General features: G+C 39.0%; 1 protein-coding gene across 9 annotated transcripts in view; it reads right to left on the bottom strand.

Annotated features, from left to right (window-relative positions):
• PHF20L1 (PHD finger protein 20 like 1) overlaps positions 1–19,959 on the bottom strand; it is a 67,347-nt gene extending 47,388 nt beyond the window's left edge. For 5 of the 9 annotated variants that reach the window (XM_054691970.1, XM_054691969.1, XM_054691967.1 and 2 more), the window contains exons 1-4: positions 19,728–19,788; positions 17,561–17,680; positions 1,564–1,735; positions 1,361–1,445 (exon numbers count right to left, since the gene is read on the bottom strand). In XM_054691970.1, coding sequence (XP_054547945.1) covers positions 1,361–1,445; positions 1,564–1,735; positions 17,561–17,643 — 340 coding nt within the window. In that variant the 5' untranslated portion in view covers positions 17,644–17,680; positions 19,728–19,788. Of the gene's footprint in view, positions 1–1,360; positions 1,446–1,563; positions 1,736–13,117; positions 13,264–17,560; positions 17,681–19,727 lie in introns of those variants that run through there. The other 4 variants (XM_037501599.2, XM_054691968.1, XM_054691971.1 and 1 more) reach the window with 4 other exon arrangements.
• Between the last annotated feature and the right edge of the window lie 2,701 nt (positions 19,960–22,660).

Raw genomic sequence — 22,660 nt, forward strand, 5'->3', positions numbered from 1 at the left:
TCGGGTCTTTAAAGTTATAGCAGTTTCTTGCTAGGCAACTATGATTTTTCACAACTAACATTGTTTAACATTTCTTTTTACGTTTATTGTTAGCTTAAATACTCAGCTTAAGTCCCTCCCATTGTTCCCATGACCTCCAAATTCTTTAGCAAGATTGCAAGATACTTCATGTATTTGATCCTTGCTTCTCCATCCAACCATTTCTGCTCTTCTACTTCCCTTAAGGAATCCTTTACTCCAGTCACATTAAAGCCTTGCAGCTCCTTAAAAATGGCATGCCTCTCTTCAATTCTTTTGCATACACCATTTTTTTTTCTGGCAGAAAAGGCTTTTTTTTAGCCCCTTTTAATCTAGTTAACTTGTTTGTCTTTCAGGATTCAGTTCAAAGGAAGTGCCCTCTTAGATTAAATGCTCTCTTCTTCCAAAAAAGCGATCACTCAATATGTATTTCTTCAGTAAAAAGACTGACTGAGAGGTCAGGTTTAAGAAATAAATGTAATAGAAAACTAATGAATTGACTCAAAAAATACATTTAGAAGTATTTCACAATTTTAAGTGAGATTTTAAATAAGAAATTTTAGAAATAATATATAAGCATATTTCCAATATTAACTGAAATATTTATTCTCACACCTTTTTTAATTAATCCATCTGCAAGTTCTACTTTTTATCAAGTCAATGGATTTGGTGGTCTTACTTATGCCACATAAATATACCCGCTTTTTCTGTTATTTTTCACCTTCTGGGTGCTTCTATTACTTGTGCTCATTATCGATATCACATGTCACAAATCATTGTCAGAAAAATTAACTCTTAATTATGGATTGGAAACTATGAAAAAAAGGGTCAGGGAGAAAAACACAATAAAGGAACTCCTCAAATTCATAAAGTTCCATATTCTTTACTCAGAAAATATTGTACTGTATTTCACTTGCAAGTTGAGCTGACTGGAATGTTCCTCTATCTTCAACCTTTCATCACACTCTGGTTGATATGATCATCAAAATAATTTAGCCAACAAACTGAAAATGGAGAAGTAGGAATAAAATGCATTTAATATAAACCTATGAAATGAAAGCTGAAAAATTTTAACCATTTACCTCTCCTAGTTTAGCATTGTATCATGTTATGTATCATGCATCATCCCATCCTATGCAAAATATAACAAATTAAAAGCTCCCAAGAAGAATATTGGCAGGAAATTCATACAGCATCAAAGAAAAGAGCTATATTTAACAAGTGTATTTAAGTATTTAACTAAATTAAATATTCAACAATCACAGACATTCTTTAAAATGAGAAACACAGTTAAACTCTACTATGAAGCCACCTCACATCTCTGAGCATTTCAAACACTCACCCTCTTTGTTGATGGCTTCAATCTTGGCAGGGTAATAGCGACAGTCTGTCCAGCGAGCCAGAACTTCTTCTCCGGCTTTAAAATCCTATTTTAAATAACTTTTAAGATCAGTACCATGTATGATAAACAAAAACAAGATTTTGTAACACTCAGCAGAATCCCGTTTAGGATGAGCGCGGTGGCCCGGGGAGCTGGCTACTTACAAAGAAATCCTCCTCGTCTTTGAGTCCCTCCTTCCTCAGTGCAGGCCTCTCCAGAGGCCGCAGTCTGTTGCTGTCCCAGTAAATCCACTCATCGTAACGATGACTCCAGCGCTCAAAGTGGACCAGCATCTTGCCCTCCTCATAATCAATTTTCTCAATCCGTGACGGATACCTCAAAAATAAAGGAACTTCACATCAAATGACAATCTGTGCACTTGCTTATGCAAGATATTTTAAAAAAGATTCCCCGAAATGCTGATTACCACTAAAACAAAAACAATATGGCCCATAGTATTAAACTATTGAACCTGTCCATTTCTCATTTTTGTCTCTTTTTAAAAAAATGACTAGTCTCAAGACCTAATAAAATAAATGTTTAGATTCATTGTCAGTGTAAATTACCACACTGTTTTGGAAAGTAATAAGACAGCATGCATCAAGACACCACTTTAACCCATTAATTCTAATTCTAGAGTTACATATACAAAACATTTATAATAACAAAGAAAACAGAAACCAAATATAAGTGTGGTTACAAAAGACTGAAGATGGTAAGTATGCAGTGGTTCACCCACTGAATGGAATAGTATACAGTCCTAAGTGCAGTATTTACAAAGAACTTAGAATGCTGGAAAATGTAAAAGAGTAGCACTAGGATCACTAAAATTATAAGTATGTTAAATACATTTTCTACCAAAAAATACCAATATGTATATTTGTCTCTAACTGGCATAAGAGCAATTTGTTTTTTCTGTTTTTCTATATGTTCTTGTATTTTATAATAGGAATTTACAAAGATAGGGAAAGTGCTGTTAATCCGTAAACTTAAAAACATAAAAATAACATCACATTTTTTCTGTCTTCAGGTATGATGATTCTTTTATAATTAATTCCAAAACAGCAATTAGTTAACTCAGATCTTTAAACAAGGAAAATTGCCTTATCATCCCTAATGTATTATGTTAAATGTTCACAGATGACTCAGTTTTTTTAAGAACATTAAGAATTCACCAGTAGCACACAGATGATTCAACCATAACCTGAGATCATGTTTTTTCTAGTTTTTGAAAAATCTGGGACTTTTTCTTCTCTGTAGAAAATCAGTGTTAAATATAAAGCATGACAGACCTCACATATCCTGAAATTCAGAACAAACTCCTACCTGCTTTATAGGCCATTCATGCCGGGGCAATCCCTGAGTGGGCCCCTGGCACAGCGTCTTCCCCCACTCTGGTTTAATGATAAAACCAAAACTCACTGGGATTTTCTCAAATATACCATGTCCCGTCAAACATCGGTGCTCTTACATTCTGTTCTTTCAGTCTAGCCCTCAGCTAAGTTGCCAACCCCCTCTTTTATACACTCATTATTTAAGATGTGGTTCAAAGTATAATCATTTGTGGGACACTCCCCCCTCCCCACCACCACCACCCCGATGCTCTCACACACACTTGTCATAATCACCTCTGTACAGGGCCTGAGACTGTGTGCTGTAGAACACTTATAGCCTTGAGGCATACACACAACACAAAAGAAGATCCTGTGGTCAAACAAGCCAGGAAAATCCTGGATTAAAAAAAAAGTCACAGTTTCTTTATTGAAAGACTTCTCCCATCAACAAGATGGAGATAAAGAATTCACTACTACCAAACCTAAAGTACTACTGTGACCCTTTTCTCATGGAACATGTGTTAGCATATGAGACAATAGAGACAGAAGGGACATAATGTTAGAAGCGATTCTGGCCTGTGAGCCTGTAGCAGTGAGTGAGTCTTGTCCATCCAAGTATCCCAGAGCTTCTAACATCTGACAGCCATACACCAGCCACTCAGGGAACACTTGCCATGAACAAGACGTGATATTAAAGAAAATCACACATTTCTTCAGCACTGAGAAAGCTAGCAACCCAGTTGTAACCTTAAGCTGGCTCTTATTAGGTCTCTTTGGGGTAGAGGGTGTGGATTTAGGGGAGTGGGTGTGGGTAAGGAAATCTGTTATTAAAGAAGAGCATACAAACAAGACCTGGGAGACTCACACCTACCACTTAGAAGCAGTGCCTTAATGGCTCTTTCACAGTGCTGTTCTGATGTGTTTGTTTTTGCTACTCAGGCTTTTAAAATATAAAGATTAAAGGGAAACCCAGGGATAAGGCTGTTCTTTATAGTTTTCAACACTTACTAGCTACTTAGCTTTCATATTTTTTTAATCAATTATAGAATGTGATTCAACATCTCTAACTTCATATACTTATTATCACATCTTTTCAATTTTTTTTTTTTTTAAGATTTATTTATTTAATTATACAAGCACTGGGTACAGTCAGAAGCGCGGGAGGGTGAGAGAATTCACCAGAGCCAGAGCAGGGAGCAGAGCAGGCAGACTGACGAAGTACACTGCTGAGAGGAGCAGCAGGTGGCGGGAGAGGTCTGCATGCCATGTGGGACCCTTGCCCAGAGGCCGTGGATGGAACCGGCGCTGCAGAGGCTGCGGGCAGCTTCGCAACCCAGCACTCAACCGCTGCACCACTGGGAAGGCCCTCTTTTCAATTTTGAATAAGAAATAAGGAGCTCATTTTCTCAGTTCATTCAAATTCTAAATATACACAACTTTATATATTTGAAACATTTCTCAAAATCAGAATAGTTGACAGTAACAGTCAGATGTATAGTTTATTACTATACCATGATTCAATTCGGTAAAGAATCAGTATGAATTCAAATAATTTAAATCTGGATTACATTTTTAAGTAACTTATGGTTTTCCTAAGATAGTTTAAATACTGTTGGCTGAAAAGTTGCAACAACCAGACAAAAAAATTATATTTAGGGAAGCTTCTTCAGGATAATTTGCAGTATGCCATACTCTTTACATAAATATCTACAGACTGACATGTAAACCTCAGATGAAGGGCAAGAATCAGATAAGTAACACAGATACCCAAGGCAATTATCTATTTTAATTTTTACAGTGTTTAATGAAATTTTGAATCTCAAATAGATTTGTCATAAATATTTCTATTCTCAAGAATGCCCACATTCTTGTTCATTCCACATGTATGTGTACAACAAATAAGATTCAAGCCCTTGCCAGATACTACTGATAGATAAAAAGGAAACATAATTACTCACACCTTCCAAAGAAGTTTAGCAGAGAGTCAGATGAGGAGAGAAAAGAGTTATTTCCTAAATGCCATGTATGCACCAGGCCCATGTTCTGTCTTTACTGTCACCTGCTCTCTGCCTATAATCTCAGTAGAGCCTGGTTGCCATGCGAGGTAGAGAGAGCACAGTCCCCACAGGGGAGATGAGACTGTCCAAGGATACATGTGGGGAGTACTCAGAGTCTAACTTACTGGCACAAAAGCCTACAGGAGAAATGGGATCAGGTCTACATCAAATTCATTATGTCAAGCATGCCAGACCGGTGAGCACATACTAGAAAAACATCCTAACATCAAGCTCTAGTTATACTTTTAAAATGAACAAAATGGCAACTTAACATACATTTGTCCATAGTGAAAATGTTTCCCTGTCCTAGCAGGTGGCCCACAGAAATAATGCTTTGAATGAAAACCACCATTGAATGAATGTATTCACAAATGCCTCCTGAATTCCAGGAATATTATTTTGATGTGCTATTTATATTGTGAGTGTAAAAGGAATGTAAGAGTGCTCTTACTGAATTTGGAAGAAGTAGTGATAATGTTTTTATTTTGTCATTTTTTTTTAAGGTCTGAATCATGGAAAGCTGTTAGACTTAAGAATAGTGATTAGGCTCAGTCCCAGACACTTAGGATTCGGGAAAGAGATGAGGAGCAGGAGAGCGGGGTTTCAGAGATAAAACAATTAGAGGAAGAAGAAAAGAAACACCATAGTTGGCATCTCTTAAAGAATTCAAAAGAGAGAGAACAAGAGAAGGCAACTTCGCTAGGAATATCATTCTTTGATGCCAAAATTCTACATAAAACTCACTCCCTCATCATGTTACTGCAAAATACCGTAACATTTCCATCCTCCCTCTTTCCTACTATTACACCACTTCAAAATGCATGCGTTGCTTCAATGGTATTACTCGTGCAAAAACTAAGGGCTTGCCTCCATTGCTCTGGGTCTACCTTGCTCTCCTCGGTCTTGCACACTTGAATCCTAGAAAACAAAGCTTACTCTCAATAAACTCACAAAAAATGATACACCCTAAAATTGGTTCTTTCTAGCTTAGGCTTACTGGAAATGAACAGCGTTAGAAATACTGCAAAGGCTTATGAGGCTTTCTAAATTTAACACATTTCCACACATGCAATTCTACTACTGCAATCTTTCAACTGACTTCTTGGGACCCTTTTTGAAGCAAAGTCTTTCAAAGGTCAAGTTAAACTGTCACTCTAACTACAGAGTAGAACAAGACAATTACCAAAAATAAGAATTAACTTCACGTTCAGTGAACTCTTACAGCACTTTACTCTTTACTGCCTTATCTGATAATACCAGCATTTTACCGCTGTCATGTGTGTCTCCCACATGTACAAGACTGGTCAGCCAATAGCGAGATCTATGAATTCTGGATTAAATCCATAATCCAATAAAAACCAGAGAGTAACCAGAGGTTAGCCATACACTGAATATACTGCATAGACCTTTTCAGTATCAACTCTCCAGTGTTGTCAAAACACAAGAGATGATGAAAAACTGAAAATGGGAATTATTATTAGATGAACAACTCCTACTAACTCATGTTACTAAATGTTTACGGGGGCAGCTCCTGACCCTCCCAGCAGGTCAGGAGGCTGTGATTCCCTGGGTTTGTATACAAAATGTCAGATGTTTGGTAGAGAAGTGTCTGAGTATTCTTTCAAGGTGGAGGTTACCCAGATTAATCGGATTTACAAAGGGGTTCATGATCATCCCTCACCCCCCAAATTTTATCTGTAAGGGAAGATGATTTGTTAACAATCAAACTACAGCTGCTCCATTATCCCTGGGAAGGAGAAAGACAACCAACATGCAGCTCTGCCAGAAGCATAATGTGACAAAACCACTGAACATTATTTGAATTGAGGGAACTCATACTGAGTTGTCATCTAGCTTGACATATCCAGATTTTTACCTGTATCGATAAAGAAAGAATGCCAGGAGAAATCAAGGGAAATTCCTTGAGACACTTACGGCCTTGAAACTCCTGCACGTAGGTGAAAGGACAGCGTTACTCAGGGATCTGCTATAATCCACAAGCAAGGCCAGCCAACGCTACCACAGGTACTAAAAAACCATTAGAATTCACTGAGAATTGACAAAGGCAAAGTTCTTTTTTTAATTCAGTTGTCCCAACAGGATTATGATAAGCAAAACAGGTCAGAAGGAGAAAGACAAATCCAGGTGGTGTCACTTACAGGTGGAATAAGGAGAAACCAAATGAAAGGTCACAAACCAGTCACACATCCTAGAAATCTGACTCTAGAACTGAGGCTGCCATGGGGAGTTGGAGAGGGAAGCGTGAAGTGGGGAGGGAGCACAAAGGACTATTACAAGGACTGTGGTGCTTTCGTGGTGGGTGTTCCTACGCCGCTAAATGATAAAGAACACTGTAAACCAATGTCACCTCAATAAAAATATAAAATAATAAACTGCCCCAATAAATTACTCATATGACATCTTAAATGTCATTTTCTTATTTACTGATAAGACAGTAAGCCCCTAATTTATGTAAATTTAAAAACTGACAGTTCATCACTTATACCATTTCACTCAATAGACTATCTCTAATTTACATGTATTAGACAATGAAGTAGGAATGAAGCTACAAAAACAAATTAAATATTATTCTGATCAATAAAATCAAATTGGGGGAGGGAGAGGAAAAAATCAATAACACAACAAAACAGTGTAAGATCTAATATAGTAAAGATACATAACAAGAGCACACAAAAAGAATACCTAAATTAAACATTCTAGATAAAGTAGTTTTTGAATTTTTTTTTAAAGATTTATTTATTTATTTATTCATACAAGCACTGGGTACAGTCAGAAGCGCGGGAGGGTGAGAGAATTCACCAGAGTCAGAGCGGGGAGCAGAGCAGGCAGAAGGACCAAAGTACACTGCTGAGGGGAGCAGCGGGCGGCAGGAGAGGTCTGCGCGCCATGTGGGACCCTCCTCCCGTGGCCGGGGAGCAGCAGGGGATCGAACCGCCGCTGAAGAGGCTGCGGGCAGCTTTGCAACCCAGCGCTCAACCGCTGTGCCACTGGGGAGGCCAGTTTTTGAATTTTTAAAGGACAAAATATACTTGAACTATGACTTAAACATAATGTAAATGTTAGCAGAACCTTAGAGAGTGATAGTAACAATTCAAGTTTTGTAGGTAAGATTTTTGTAAGCGAAGAACTCTAACATCATAAAAAAATCACTGAAACATATTAGAAGAACTAGAAATACAGGTAAGAATATCTTTAAATAAGATAGTCAGGAGAAGGATTACTTGCCAAATAATAAAAATTAATACAGAATGTAATCCAAAGCAAACACAACATTCTTATAACCTAGTAACCTTTTAAAAATTTTAGTTTCCTTGAAGCATTTTAAATCTACATTATGGGGCCTCCCCGGTGGCACAGAGGTTGAGGGCTGCGCTGCGAAGCTGTCCACAGCCTCTGCAGCGCAGGTTCGATTCCCCGCTGGCCAGGGAGAACCCCATATGGCTTGGCAGCCTTCTCTTGCCTCGCCCACTGCTCCCCTCAGCAGTGTCTTCGGTCCGTCTGCCTGTTCCGCTCCCCACTCTGGTGAATTCTCTCACCCTCCCGCGCTTCTGACCTGTACCCCAGTTCTTGTATAAAATAAATAAATCTTTAAAAAACATAAATATAAACTATTTCATTTAATAAACAGATAAATAAATAAAATCTACAATATGCTTCATAATTTTCAAGTATTTTCTCACCCACTCACTCACTGAGTGTAACCACAATAACAGTGCCACCTAATGGTATGGTATTTTTAGAAAAAGTGCTTTTAGATATTGCATGTTAATTTGCTTCATACTTTAAGAACACACTAAAAAGAAGTTTAAAAAAACCTTTTACTTAATTCAGGCCTTTTATTGTATAAATACAATAAATCCTAGAATTTCAAGAACATTCAGAGGATAGCCTGTATGTCAAAGTCTCATCATCTTCCCCAGCACTGAAGTCTAAGGGTATCATGACATCATCTCTCTGCTGCTTTTTTTCAGACCCGTTCACCGCCAGGACACAAGCCAGTACCAGACGCCAGTCTTCACCTTTCCAGCAACAACCGGGAAGCCGAGTCAGCGACTGCACTTTCCTTTAGAAGCCTATGGCATATGGCAGCCTCCTTTCAAATGAACGTTCTGTTTCAGATCACCGGATTTCAATTCCTGTTCCTCTCCAACTCCTTAGGGCCTGAACCTGCCGCCTTGCCTGCATGCACCCACACTGTCGGTTCTCACCAAGTCAAAATGCCTATACTACAGCCTCTGTCCCCAACACCATCTCCCACCATAAGACTCAGAATACCAAGAATTCACTTCTTACTCTGCCAAAAATGCCCAGAACTACTAAAGTCTACGCAACTCACACCATTTGTTCAGGCTAACATGACCAAACTTTTAACTGTTAAATAAAACAAAAAACTTAGTGTCTATTTCTTAATATTTAGCACATAAAACTTCCATTATATAACTTCAAAAATTAAGACAGGGAACCTAGGATATGATGTTACAGAACTAAGAAAAACACTAGGTGAGTTTAAAATTAAAATTTTCTATTCTAGTTTGACAAATGTTATCCTATGCTTAGTTTTCAGCCCAAAATTCACAGTTCATTTGCTGTAACTTTCTGCAGTAGTAACAGGTTTCATAACACCCTAATATTTTGGGTTCATTCTCTATAACCCATCAAAATTAAATAAACTTGGCTGGACACTTTATATGAGAAGGAGCGAGGCCATATATATGTCATTTCATGTAAGTAGCTCATACTTCAGTATCTTAACTAACCAGGATGTACTAGAAACATGCATTTTTAATGAAAGGGATGGTTTTTAGACAATGAGAAAACATAGCTCTCAGATGCACTGAATACGAAATATCCACATTCTTTTACTGCAACAATTCAAATTTGAGGTTAATTATAATTACTGAAATAATACCTGCATATCAATTTCTAATTTAATAGAAGGAACATTTGTGTATACTGATGATCTGTGAGAGGTGATAATAAGAATGGTAAATAATTCTTCTAAATACAAAGTCAAATAAAAACACTAAAAACTAGGGCCCTCAGAAAGAACAACATAACAAAGTTGTCTTTTATAAATATCTTATTAACTTTTAAAAATACTATACCACTGGTATTTAAAACTAGTATTTCTCCCTCAATTGAAAAATCATTTAAAAACAAAATCAAAAATCCTTAAGCAGGGCCTCCCTGGTGGCACAGGGGTTAAAGTCTCAACACAAGAAGCTACTGCCAGCTACCGTGGCCTGAGTTCTATCCCCGGCCAGGGAGCTGACCCACAGGGCAGAGCAGACCCCTCCTGTCTCCCCGCTGCTCCCCTCAGCAGTGTGTTTCAGTAGATCCACCTGTTCTGGCCCCCATTCTGTCTCTGGTGAATTCTCTCACCCCCTGTACCTCTGGCCTGCACTTCAATGCTTGTATGCATAAATAAATCTTAAAATAAAAATTCTTAAGCATCTGCAGATGACAGTTGTCTATTCAGAAACACCAGAATCATGACACCTTCTGGAGTTAACTACTACTGCAGATAAAGTATTTCCCAACTGGGGGCTTTAATCAACCCCCACCACACCATAAAGCATTATCTAATGTGATCTGACAAGTAGAAAATTCAACAATACAGAGAAGTGATATTCAACAGCACTAATGCAATAGGGTGTTGATTATATGTGATGTGGTGCTTAGACATGAACCACATGTCAGATAAGCAGAAGAAACGGTCTTCTCTCTGATCCAAGCCTTGCTATTACATGAACACAGATGCATAGTGCACACGAAGCACAACACGAGAGGCCTGAGGATCCTGGACTTGACACCACAATAAATTCATGAAGGAAGCTAGGAAATCATCAGCTGGAAGGTCTGGTACTAAGGTAAGCTTGGGAGGAAGATTCTTTGTGATAGCTCAGCCTAAAATGGCCCTGCCTTGCAGCATCTCTCTAATTCCAAGAACAAGAGTGGCACGGTTGGGCTGGAATCTTGGGGCCTTTCCAAACACCAGACATATGCTTGTTGGGAAAGCAAGTCAGGAATTCAGCAGGCCTGTGACCACTGAGCCAATGGACTCCCTGAGCTGAGGCTCCAAGCTTCAGGACACCGCTATAAAGCAAAATGGACTGCAGGAGAGAGAGTACCAGACATGGAGCCACAAGACTATGAGACGTAACTCTCCTGGCTACATGAACTGGAGGAAAACAGTTAACATCTCCAAACCCCACTTCTGTCATTTCTAAACTGGTAAATATCACCCCTTACTTGAAAAATTCTTGTAAATTTATCAGTTTTTGAATTGTACAATCATTGTACAATTCAAGTGACATACTGAAAACGCTCTCAGAATACGCTCTCAGGTTATATATCCTAAGAGTCAATCCAAAGCCAACCATAACCATGGACAACTGTAGATTTTTGTTTTGTTTTTAGGCAACATGGGCCTAAGACCCAAAACTAGGCAGCCAGGTAGAAATGGAGATAAGAGAAAGAGGAGGGCAAGCATATATTGACACGCTGGTCAATATATGAAAAACAGCAGAAGGGATTTTGGGATCATGCGTCACTCGGCAATGCACCTACATTTTATTTCTTCCAGCTAACATAAATAATCTAAAAAGACTATACATCCCCAGGGCAGCCTCATAGGCATTGTCTGGAAATCTGTTAGAAATGCATGTCTGGGGACCCCAGCTGAGTCTTGGACCCAGCAATCTATGTTTAGATTCATGTGATGCTGACACAGGCAAAAGGTAGAGAATCCTTCTAGACTTTTCCTGAATCACTTTCAAAGACTCAGCACCAATGAACTTTGTGAGAGAACCTGTTAGTGAACTGGTGCCACACTGAAAAGTTAGGAGTTAAAAGTACCCTACTGAAAAAAATAAATATACTTTAAGCCAATAGTTTTGATTCTAAGTAATTTCAAAATTAAACAGGCAATGATAAAGTATTTAAATGAGTGGGAGAACAAGTTGCAGAAAGGGTAATAACCACCCAACTACACTATACTGCAAATACTTCAAGTCTATTATTGTTCTAAATTATATTCACCTTTCTTCACTTTTGTCAATTCATTTTCTCTACTTCTAGTGACCACAGTTTTGAATAAACTACATACAACTTCTCGTCTCCTTTTCTATTTTACTTCTGTCTCAAGTCTGTTACTTACTTATCTAAAAGTGAGACAAAAATCTATCATCCCCAAATAAGTGAAAAGTAAACAAAATAATGAGTTTCTAACTCAAGGGCCCCGAAAATCATGTAATATGTCACACCCTCATTTTAAGGACAGTAACGAAAGTAACTCTACAAAGTCATATAATTCATGGCCCAGCAGCACTTAAAATCAACATTTTCTGATTCCAGTTAAATTTACTTTTATCCAATAGTCTTTCTCTTGCTTTTCATAGGATAAGCAAAAAAATCTGAGCAGATGAGAAAATCTCTAAAATATGAATCAACACAAGAAAAGGAAGACCATTAGAGCAAGAACAAGAATCAACCAGGTGTGTTTGAAATTAAACTGCTTCTATTTCAACATTTTTTGTTGAGGGGGGGAAGCAGAAGAAGATTTTTTTCTTATGTTTAAAAGTTTATGGGTGTTCACTATGGACATTTTAAAAACTGAAGATTCAAAATATTTATGTACTGTCATAGACCTGCCTCATAATTAAAATGATGTTCTTAAGATTCAAAATTTGTGACTTTCTAAATGCAAAGAATGTCAAAATTAAAAAAAAACAATCTTAAAAATCTTAATGTGAAATTCTCTGCAGGAGGGTCCTTAATCTGGAGTCCACAGCTAAGTTTTCTATGACCACACCCATTACATATAATGCAATTATTGTGTTATAGAAATGTGATTATACACCTGAACCTACAGAAGAAATAGGTACTCAAAGACAGTAACTCAAGAATCAAAACCTTTTAAGTAGATACAGATTCAGGAAAACCTATAACACAAAAAGTTGAAATTTTATTCATATTAGCAAAAGAATCTTTATTTTAACAGTATTCACCTAAACTGTATAGACTTTGAAAATCAAATGTAATTTAAATAAGATTTTAGTTTTTAAATTTGGTCTACAAAGCCACTTTTCAAGAGTGCTCTTCCATTCCCAGCATACATCACATAACTTTTCTCTACTAATGTTATCCTTTGAATAGCTAAAGTCAATTGGGAAAAAAAGCAACCTTTTCCTGCAAATACAGCAAACTGTAAAGTACTCAGGTACTTTTATTCAGAAGGTATTGGTACTTGCTACAATTTAAATTTCCTGCTCTATTAAAATTTTGTTCACATTTTAAAAACTCACATTTGCAAATGTTCCATACAGTTCAAAAAACTCCAAATGTGTGGAAACAGCATTTGCCAACTCAAATTTATACTGTTCTATCAAATTCTGATACTTGTAGACATCTCCACATTTTTTTTAATCTTTCATTTTCCTTTCCTCCAGATCTAGAAGAGAATTAAATAGAAATATTCCCCAGAAAGTCAGAAAAGCATTAACTCATCTGAATGTTTTAAGTTGACTCTATTATTCAAATTTCTTTTAAGAGTAACACCAGAGCATATTACTTGATTTATCCTGTTTTCATAGTTAAATCACTTGCTACAGAGTATTTTAATTTCAACAGAAGACAGAAGTTAAATCAGTAGTCAAAACTAGCTTAATGGTTAGAGATGATTAGACTGACTCAGATAATTTTCAATGCCAAATTAATTTTGCAAGGGTACTCTGGAAACCACAAAAACTCTGGAAACAAAGAGTTATCACCTCAAAAGGTGGCTTATAGCTTATGGAAATGACAAGTCATTCTAAGTCACTCTCACGTCCATAATGAAGATGTATTTAAAAACTTATAAACTTGAGTCTTCAGATCTCCAAAGAACAATTTTTCAACAATTTCTCTTCCTTTGCATTTTACCTCAGTACTTTATAAGTATGCATACTTACATCATTTTATTTGATTCTTAAAATAATCCTACAAGTAAAAGGCAGTAACACTGCTTCCATTTTACTCACAAGAAACTAGGTTCACATACTTACCCACACTTACAGGATCCGAAAACTATAGTTTGATTTTGATGCCACATCTTTTGCCTTTAGACTCCTCTTACAGAGAGTCTCCAATGTAACTTGAACTTTCTCTTTTCCCAAATACATTCCTATATTCACAACCTGTATTTAATTCTTAAAATGTTACTTCATTCAAGAGAATGTGAAAATGGTATGTCAGAGTTTGGATATAAAGAGAATGCGACAGAAAATGTTATGGAGATAAGACAGAAAATTGTTGGTGACTAGCTGTAAACATTAGCATAACAAGTCTTTTAAAAGACTTTTACATTACAACACTGATGAGTAAGAAAGAGTTTTAAGTAAAACTAAATTTCTTAATATTAAAGCAGCCCACACTGCTCGGGAGGAGTCATGTTTTAGTCAGTACAAGAGAGAGCCAGGTCTCTCAAGTCATATATGGAACAATGACTCTCCCAGGGCCTGCACTCACTGCTGTAGGTAAATAAACAATGAGTTGCCTGATGCAGCTATTACTATGAAAACAAAAGATGCTAAATGCTAAATTACCACATAAAAATGTAGGCTATTTTATCAAGAATGAAATATCTTTCTGAACTTTAAAGAATATGTGCTATGGTTTCCTCAAGCAGTAATAATGCAGTTTTCCTAATAAATAGATTAACTCTTATTATATTAAATCTGCCCCAAACCTAAAAGTGCATGCTTAACTTCAATTTATTTCTGCCAATTAAATTTACAAATTATCCTTTTGTTTTCAGGGGGCACACTAAAAGCTATTTTTCTTTTTTATATAAGAAATCCCTGTTACATATAGCTCCCTAGACACTTCTATTTAAAAGATAACTCATCAACATGTAACAAGCTATTTCCTCAAATATAGAATTATATCTTATAAAGGTGTCGACTACAGAGACGATAAGCATCATTTGCATTCCAGCTTCTCCCTCCTTCCCTCCCTAATGTCTATAGCAGTTCAAGACATTTACATCAAATAGGAACTGAATTTTCAACTGAAATGAATAAGTGCAGGGCCTCCCCCGGTGGCGCAGCGGTTGTGCTGGGCTGCAAAGCTGCCGGCTGCCTCAGCGCCGGTGTGATCCCCCGCCACTGGGGAGGGTCCCACATGGTGTGCAGAGCTCTCCTGCCACACCCGCTGCTCCCCTCAGCAGTGCATTTCATCAGTCTGCCTGTTCTGTTCCCTGTTCTGACTCTGGTGAATTCTCTCACCCTCCTGCGCTTCTGACTGTACCCAGTGCTTGTATGAATAAATAAAGAAATCTTTAAAAAAAAAGAAAAGAAAAGAAATGAATAAGTGCAAAAGAAGAGAATATGAAAGAAAGTAGGAATACAGGTTCAAAGGAAGGAGGGATGACTTCAGTGTATTTTCAGCAATTCACTATTTTGTCTCTCACAAGAACATCAGAGTTTCTCGACACTCAGAAAAACCTTCTATGCTTCTACCTAAAATTGAAACAAAAATTTGTAGCATTTAAATAAACTATAGAATGGTCCTTAATAAATGGAACAATATAAAAAAATAAAGTTTATTAACTCATTTAGAAATAAAATTTGTCAAAAGCATGTTTCATAGAAGCGCTTTTGTGCCCCATATCGAATTCAATAAATCTCAGCAATTAATTAGTCATCCTGTAGTAAAGCACTTTTAACACTAAATTTAAGGATCATCCAACTCTAATTCTAAAATTACATTCACAAAGTCCCATTAAGAAATAAGTTTCTTTCAATTACTTACAGTATTTACACAAAATACTTTTAATTCTTTTTTAATTCAGGGGCCAACTGTAGCAAAATATTAAATTCTTCATATAAACGAGCTCATAAAAGTCAAACTGATGGCAGGCTTCAGTGACTATCATATAAGATTCTTTTGGCTAATGTTTAAAGAAATGTTAACTATCGGGGTCACTAAAATTAAATCTAAACATCACATATGAGTACATTTGCATGTTATCACAGACCTGCGCACTCAGGAATTTTTTAATGAGACACCTAAAACAATGAAAACACATAAGCTATGACAAATCCAGACTCAGGAATTCCAAATTCTCTACAACCACAATATACTCTAAAAGCATGCTTGAGTTAAAAAGTAGTTCTGTTGTATAATCTCTTTCTTTAACAAATGAATCACCAATTTAACAACTATGAAATCAGAAAAATCTTTCACCACTAAAAGTGAATTTCTTACTATCAAAGCTAATTACATTAATATTTCTAAAAACCACTTAGAGTACTAATAAGCTGTGTTTCTCCAAAACTGGAAGCTAGTTCAACTGCAACTTTGTCAGTGTGGAAGCCTAAAAACATATGTTGCTATGAATTAGTGGTTTTAAAAGACAATAATTTATGTCTGGAGATATTTAGCATCCAGACCAAAAGGGAGGTAGTTGCTGTCCAGTTCTAAGGTGCTACCCGAGTACCTTCTAGGAAAAAAGCTGTGTACACTTCCTACCAGATAAGAATAACCATTAAGTTACCCCTGAAAAGAATTACCCACTGACATGCAACTTGGAGGCACTGGGTCAAATAACAGTGCCTTCCTACCTCAAACTATTCTTTCCACCTGTTTCAATGCAGAGCCCCAGACAGAGTCCATGAAGTCCAAGATTTCTCTGTCACTGCCACTCAGGAAATTGATTTCACGCAAATCAATGTAAAGCAAATTTACAAAATGCCCACTACGTTTTTAGGGGAGTTGCAATAAGAACAAGTCAAAAAACCTAGTAGACAACGTCCTAGAGTTGCTAAATGGGTTGGAGGAGAAGCTGAGGCCATACCACTCCTGAGAGAGGTGCCTGGCGGTAGAGGGGAGGAAGACAAGGAGGAGCTGACAGAAGAAAGGCATGGAGACAACCTCCCAGAGAGCAGAGAAAGCAGACTGTGTCGCCAGCCCCCTGGAATGAGAAAGGCACTCCTCAGGAAAGTGGGCACCTTCATTCTAACTACTATGGTCCCGTGAACCTTGTGTTTTTCTTCTGCTCTCTCAGGAGGCGCTTTTATGACAGGTCACTGATTTTTCCTTTTATGACAGGTCACTTAATTTTTCCACTGTATAAAGAGTATGTTGGGGGTATTTAAATTCACCATTCATCACAAATGGAATAGGAGAGGAAATAAGAGGTCTGAAAGGACTGTCATTCTGTACTGGAGACAGCAACAACAGGACTTAAGGTCACTGCCCTCTGGAGGAGGAGGTGGTCAGCTGGTTTTTGGTCTCAGGTGGGGTAGTGAAGAGTGACAATGCTCACCACAGGATTCTGTACTTTAAAAGATCACCTCTAACAGAAGTTAAAACAAAAAACAAAAAAACAAAATTTATATCAAGTTTTATCCAAAACTCGGAAAGCTGGTCATCGGGATGAATCCCCTCCTTCCCACCACCAATTTAGTTCATGTTAAAGTACACAAGGGACTGACTGACACTCCATAGCTCACATTCTAGATCATTATTTTCAGTTCTCAAACAACTAAAACAATTGTGACTAAAGTGATTCTGCTCTTTAAAAAAAAAGCCTCTAATTAATGAACATGCAAAGTCTGCTGAAGAGCAGGAAAACTAAAAAACTATGTGTAGTTGTGTTCAAGCAGTGAATGCATTTTGTTTCTACCATATCAGAAGAACAGCAATTAACCCACACATGGAAGGTTACAGACATTGTGCTTTAGGTGAAGAGCTCCATATTTTCATACCATTTTTGTAAGTAGTCCAGTGCCTCCAAACGAGCACCAATCTCAAAAGTGATTCCAGGACGATTTGGGGGCTTTTTACTCATCTTGAGATCCTATTCTTCAGTAATTTCTTTTCACTACCTCAAGAGGGAAAAAAAAAAAAAAAAGTTAGATTCTAATGCATAAAATGCATAGGGAATTAAACAAAATTTTAAAACATTACACAAGAAGTTAAAACAAATGCCAAATTTTGAATGAGAACCGGTATCTTTAAGCAAAGTACTGTGCAACTGGTAGGCAATCTTGATAATGAATTATGAAAAAGGACATAAAAAAGATTACTATTTAAGAAAAAATGAATAGATGGAACATCACAACTTGCCAATGACTCAAATGCTTTAAATTTTAATTTGAAAATACCCAAGAAAATTCTCTACAATACAGCTGATGTTTTCTATCTTTGAAAAATCAAGACAGCTGAGTATTCTGGAATATGACTACTGAAATTCTTATGTGAACATATTAATCATGCTTTTAAACAAATATTTACTGAATGCCTCATAATATAAAACACTAGAAAAGACACTGAAGAGTCCACAAAGCGGGAGCAGTAGACATATGTGCTCCTCTGCCAGTGAAAATTTTAAGAAGCTCCTTGTGATTTGGATCTTTCATTATTCCTATGATCTCCCATTATGGTAACAAATGATTTAGTAGTTTAAATTTTACATACAAAGTTGCAATTTTTTTTCTTTATGCTTCACATTCAATAAGCAACAATGATAGATTTTTGTAATTCTGAGAAGTATTTGTATTATACTCACTCCAGACAGTACACACATTGATAATGAAAGTGGTTGTAACACTAAACAAACGAACAAAAAACTAACTAGGAAGACTCCCATCCAGATGAGGGACTGGTGGACTATTTACTATTCTTCTGGCCACACTGGCCACCCAGAATACTTGGCAGTAGCCTCTTTTTCACTAACTAGTACTTATGGTCCAATTGCAGCATAACAGGTAATCAGGAATTCAAACCTACTGTTACTGGGGAAGCAGAGGGATCCTTAAGACCTTTTTGATGTTTAAAATTACTAACAATGACTATATTCCCTCCCAGTTTAAAAAAAAAAGAAAAGACAACTGTCATCTTTTAATGGTTTGATCACAATTCAAAGGCGACAACATATAAAAGCAAACACAAAGTACCAACTGTCCCTTTCCTCTTGGAAAGAACTTGATAAGAGAAAAAAGGAGCACCCCCGTTCTTGCCCTGAAAATTTGTAAAATCAAAAGTAAACATTCCCAGTGGGCTGGGAGTGGGAGTAAACATCTTTCTATGCTGGCAGCAGTGACATTAGTGCGTTAATAAGTTAACAGAAAGGTCTGTTAGAGTACTTTGGTTGAAAAACAATGTAAGTCTGATTAATTTTAACAGAGGCCTGGTCAGGGTGAGACATTACTTCCATCTTTTATGTAGAAATCCCAGCAGCCGTTTTGTGCTGTTTTCACCAAAAATAAACAAATAAACAAATAACTTCCTACGGAGGTAGTTCACGAGCTGCACCAACATGTTCTGGAAGTAAACTCAGAACCCCTAAGTGATGACAGAGTGAAGACGCACAGGCCCCGGGGATACTTGCAGACGAGGTACCAGAAAAGGCAAGCTTTCCTTTTTCTGGAGTGGAGAGGGCAGGATGGAGAGGGATTTCGATGAAGGAAAAGTACGACCCAGGGAGGCAGGCTATTGGACGGAAGAGAAGCGTGAAGCCCAGGCGAGCGGGTGGCGAGGAGTCAGCCCAGGAAGGCGGGCGAGAGGAGGCAGAACAACGGGCACAGCGGGAGAGAGTTGTGGGAGCGACGGGGCGAGAGGGGGCACCCCCGCAAGAGAGAGGCCCCCCCGGGAGTGACGCCGCGGGCAGAGCACGGCCACGGGGGCCCCCCCAAAAAAATCCAAAAGGCGGCGGCGGCGCGCGGCGGGGGGCGGGGGCAGGAAGGCGCGGGCCGGCGGGGCGCGGAGCCGGGTTTGACAGCGCCGGCCGCGGGGGGAGGGGAGCGCGGCGCCCAGACAATAGGGGCGGCCGGCCGGGGAGGGCGCGGGGGGAGCGGGCCGAGAGCGACGCCGGGCGGGGCGCCCGGGAGGCCGGCGGGGCCAGGCGCCCTCGGGCCCCGCGCCGCCTCTTACCGACTCGGCCTCCTCCGCACAGCAGTCGGGCCGTCCGGGGCCGCGCGGGGCACGAGCAGGCGGCCCGCCCGGGCCTCCGCCGCCGCCGCCTCTGCCCGGGCAGCGGCCGGGGAGGGAGCAGGAGCGGCGCGCGTCGGGGCCGCAGCGCCGGGTCGGCCCGAGGTCGCGCGGGAGGGAGCGGCGCCGAGCCCTCAAGCCCGCTCGGGGTCCGCTGCCATCGCCGCCGCCGCCGGACACCCCTGACGCGACGCCGGACCCCGGCGACGTCAGCCGCCCGCGACGCGCCGGAAGCGGGCCCGGCGCGTCACGTGACCCGGAGGGCTGGGCCCGGCCGGCGCAGCTGATTGGCGGAGCGGCCCGGGAGGCGGGGCGGGGGACTGTGGGCTGGCGCCGGGTTGGGGGTGGGGGAGGAGGCCTGGGGGGCGGGGAGAGACCGTGGGGGTGGTGGGCAAGAAATGTCAGCTCTGGCGCCCACTGGCCGCTGTGAAGCGTTTGACCTTTGAGAGGCTGAGGACGGGCGTGGAGTGCTCTTGTGGACGGGTTGGGGAGCAGGTTCCCCAAACTCATCCCCGCAGCCTGGGCACGCCTGGGAATGGCTCCCTGAGATGCCAGCAAGTGGGCACCGCCATAAAGTCAGTAAAGCGCTGTTAAGTAGTTACTTTCTGGCAGGGACTGGGCTGCAAGTACTTCGCGAGACAAGCAGGCACCCCATTGTGTTGCTCTCCACAGTCTAGGACAGCCTTAGAATGCAGAGGCAGGTATTACTAAGGGGCGTGTGTGTGAGTGTGTGAGTGTGTGTGCACAACTGGAAAACCTATGGTTAAATTGATGTCATTTCCACAAACTACACAACCAATCACAGCAGAACTATTTTCTTGAATACGGACGAAGTCTGAACTCTACTAGACACCGGAGAAAGTGTTGCCACTGTCAGGGAAGGTAACAATCGATATTGAGGGAAAGCAATAGAAAGATGAAGCTTCTTTTTCTGTCTCTTTCCACTGGACCACCCTGGTGCTCAAGCTTTCTAAATGCAACATTGTATACAAATAATGTTTATCATGATTTATACAGTGTGAAGTTAAAATTAAAAAGTATCTCTCCTATCTGTCCTTAAGCTTCAATTATAGTGAGACTAGGTTCTTTAACCCACCATATCCATATCCTTTTATTCACCAGATTTTCACACAGCAGAGTATGTTACTCTTAGCTACTAAGCTAGACTGAACATGGCGGTGTATAGAAAACATATAAATAAAACAGTCTCTAGTGGACGTTTGTCTTCTTGTTTTATGGTTGCCCAACATCTGTTTCCATTTTGGGGAAATTTTCCATCATGCTTGTCATTAATTCACACTATGTAGTTCCAGAGTCTTCTGGATACATGTGGATACATGGCAGAACCAAACTTTCCACCCTTCTTAGAATTAGATGTGGCCATTTAATTTGCTTTGGCTAATAAAATGAGATTGAGAGTGAACTTTATCATGGTCAGCTGGCAATTTAAAAAGCCAATCTATCAAACTTTCTTCTCTGACCCAGTGAAAAGCAATTTTTCACATGGCGGCTGCTCAAATAACCCAGATTCTGCACAGATTATGATTGCTGCATCCACTGCTAATCTACAATTCACGTAGTACAGGGAGGAAAATAACTATTTTTTTTTTAAACTAGTGACATTTTGAGGGTTGTTTGCTACACAGCATAACATAACACAAACTGACACATACACCTACCTTGTGGGTCTTGGAGGTAGAGTCAGGTAAAATAAAATGAAAATGTCAGAAATTCATGTTCCCAGTCTCCCTTACCACTAAAGTATTGTTTTCACCTATGCTAATTAGATGCTCATCAAGGATGCTATATCAGAAGCTGCTTAGTGATGTTGCAAAATAAGAAAATTTTTCTCCAGCATCAGTAGCCTTACCAGTGATGGTAATTCTGACTTTTAGCCAAGTTAACTGAACCCAGCAGAAACCCTGCTGTCCCACAAGCTGTAAGTGAGAAAATGAGTATATAGATATGGCTATATAGATAAAAATCTTTTATTTATTGTTATACATTATTGAAATTTTGAAGTTATCATTTAAATAAATTACAAAGGATATATAAACTATAACACAGATTATAACCTCTCACTGTTTATTGAGAATCCACCAGTTTCCCTAAATAGATTTTCCTTCCATTTTAATTGGGATTTATCAAGATCCTCCAATAATATGACTTAAACAGAAAAAAAAGGAATTAATCTCTAAATAATTCCAGATTTGAGTGGCTTGCTTTGGTGAGTGTTCCCCATGCATTAATAACTTCTCCTAGAGGACACTGGGCAGAGGGCGAGTAGGGGACTAATTTCGGTAGTCACATGATTGAGGGAGAGCTCAGCTGAGATTTAGAGGGGAGGACCAGAGCTGTTCTACATTTTGAAATGTACAGTGCAGTTGCAGACCTTCAAGAATTGCTAGAATTATGCTTGACTTTTGAATGTCCCTCCACATATTCCTGCAGGTGAAACATCTATAGGGATCTGGGTCTAGAACTCAACTTTATAAATAAATACACTAGTTTTGCAAGGCTTTAATATACACTCAGTTTTCCAGGAATCAAGCAATTATGGGGAAAGGTATTTCTCTTTTATGTATCTCCAAGAATTAAATCTATAGTTTTAATGTCACCAACAGCAAAGCAACTCTTAATATTTGAGCCACTGGTATAGGACATCTGTATCACTCTGCATCTGTAGCTGTTATAGTCAGGGTAAACCTAAAATTAGCTGACACACGTGGCTATTTTGTCTCTGTGAGTTATGACTAACCATTTATGTTTTGAAAAAATGTTATTTACTTGAACTAATTCTATAGTTTTTTTCTTACATTATTGTGTCATTACATTGATTTTTAAAATGTGTATCTTGATCATATTATCTATGAATT

Source organism: Talpa occidentalis, unplaced genomic scaffold (genome assembly GCF_014898055.3).
Source record: "Talpa occidentalis isolate TD23 unplaced genomic scaffold, MPIMG_talOcc4v2.1, whole genome shotgun sequence".
NCBI classification, from domain to species: Eukaryota; Metazoa; Chordata; class Mammalia; order Eulipotyphla; family Talpidae; genus Talpa; species Talpa occidentalis.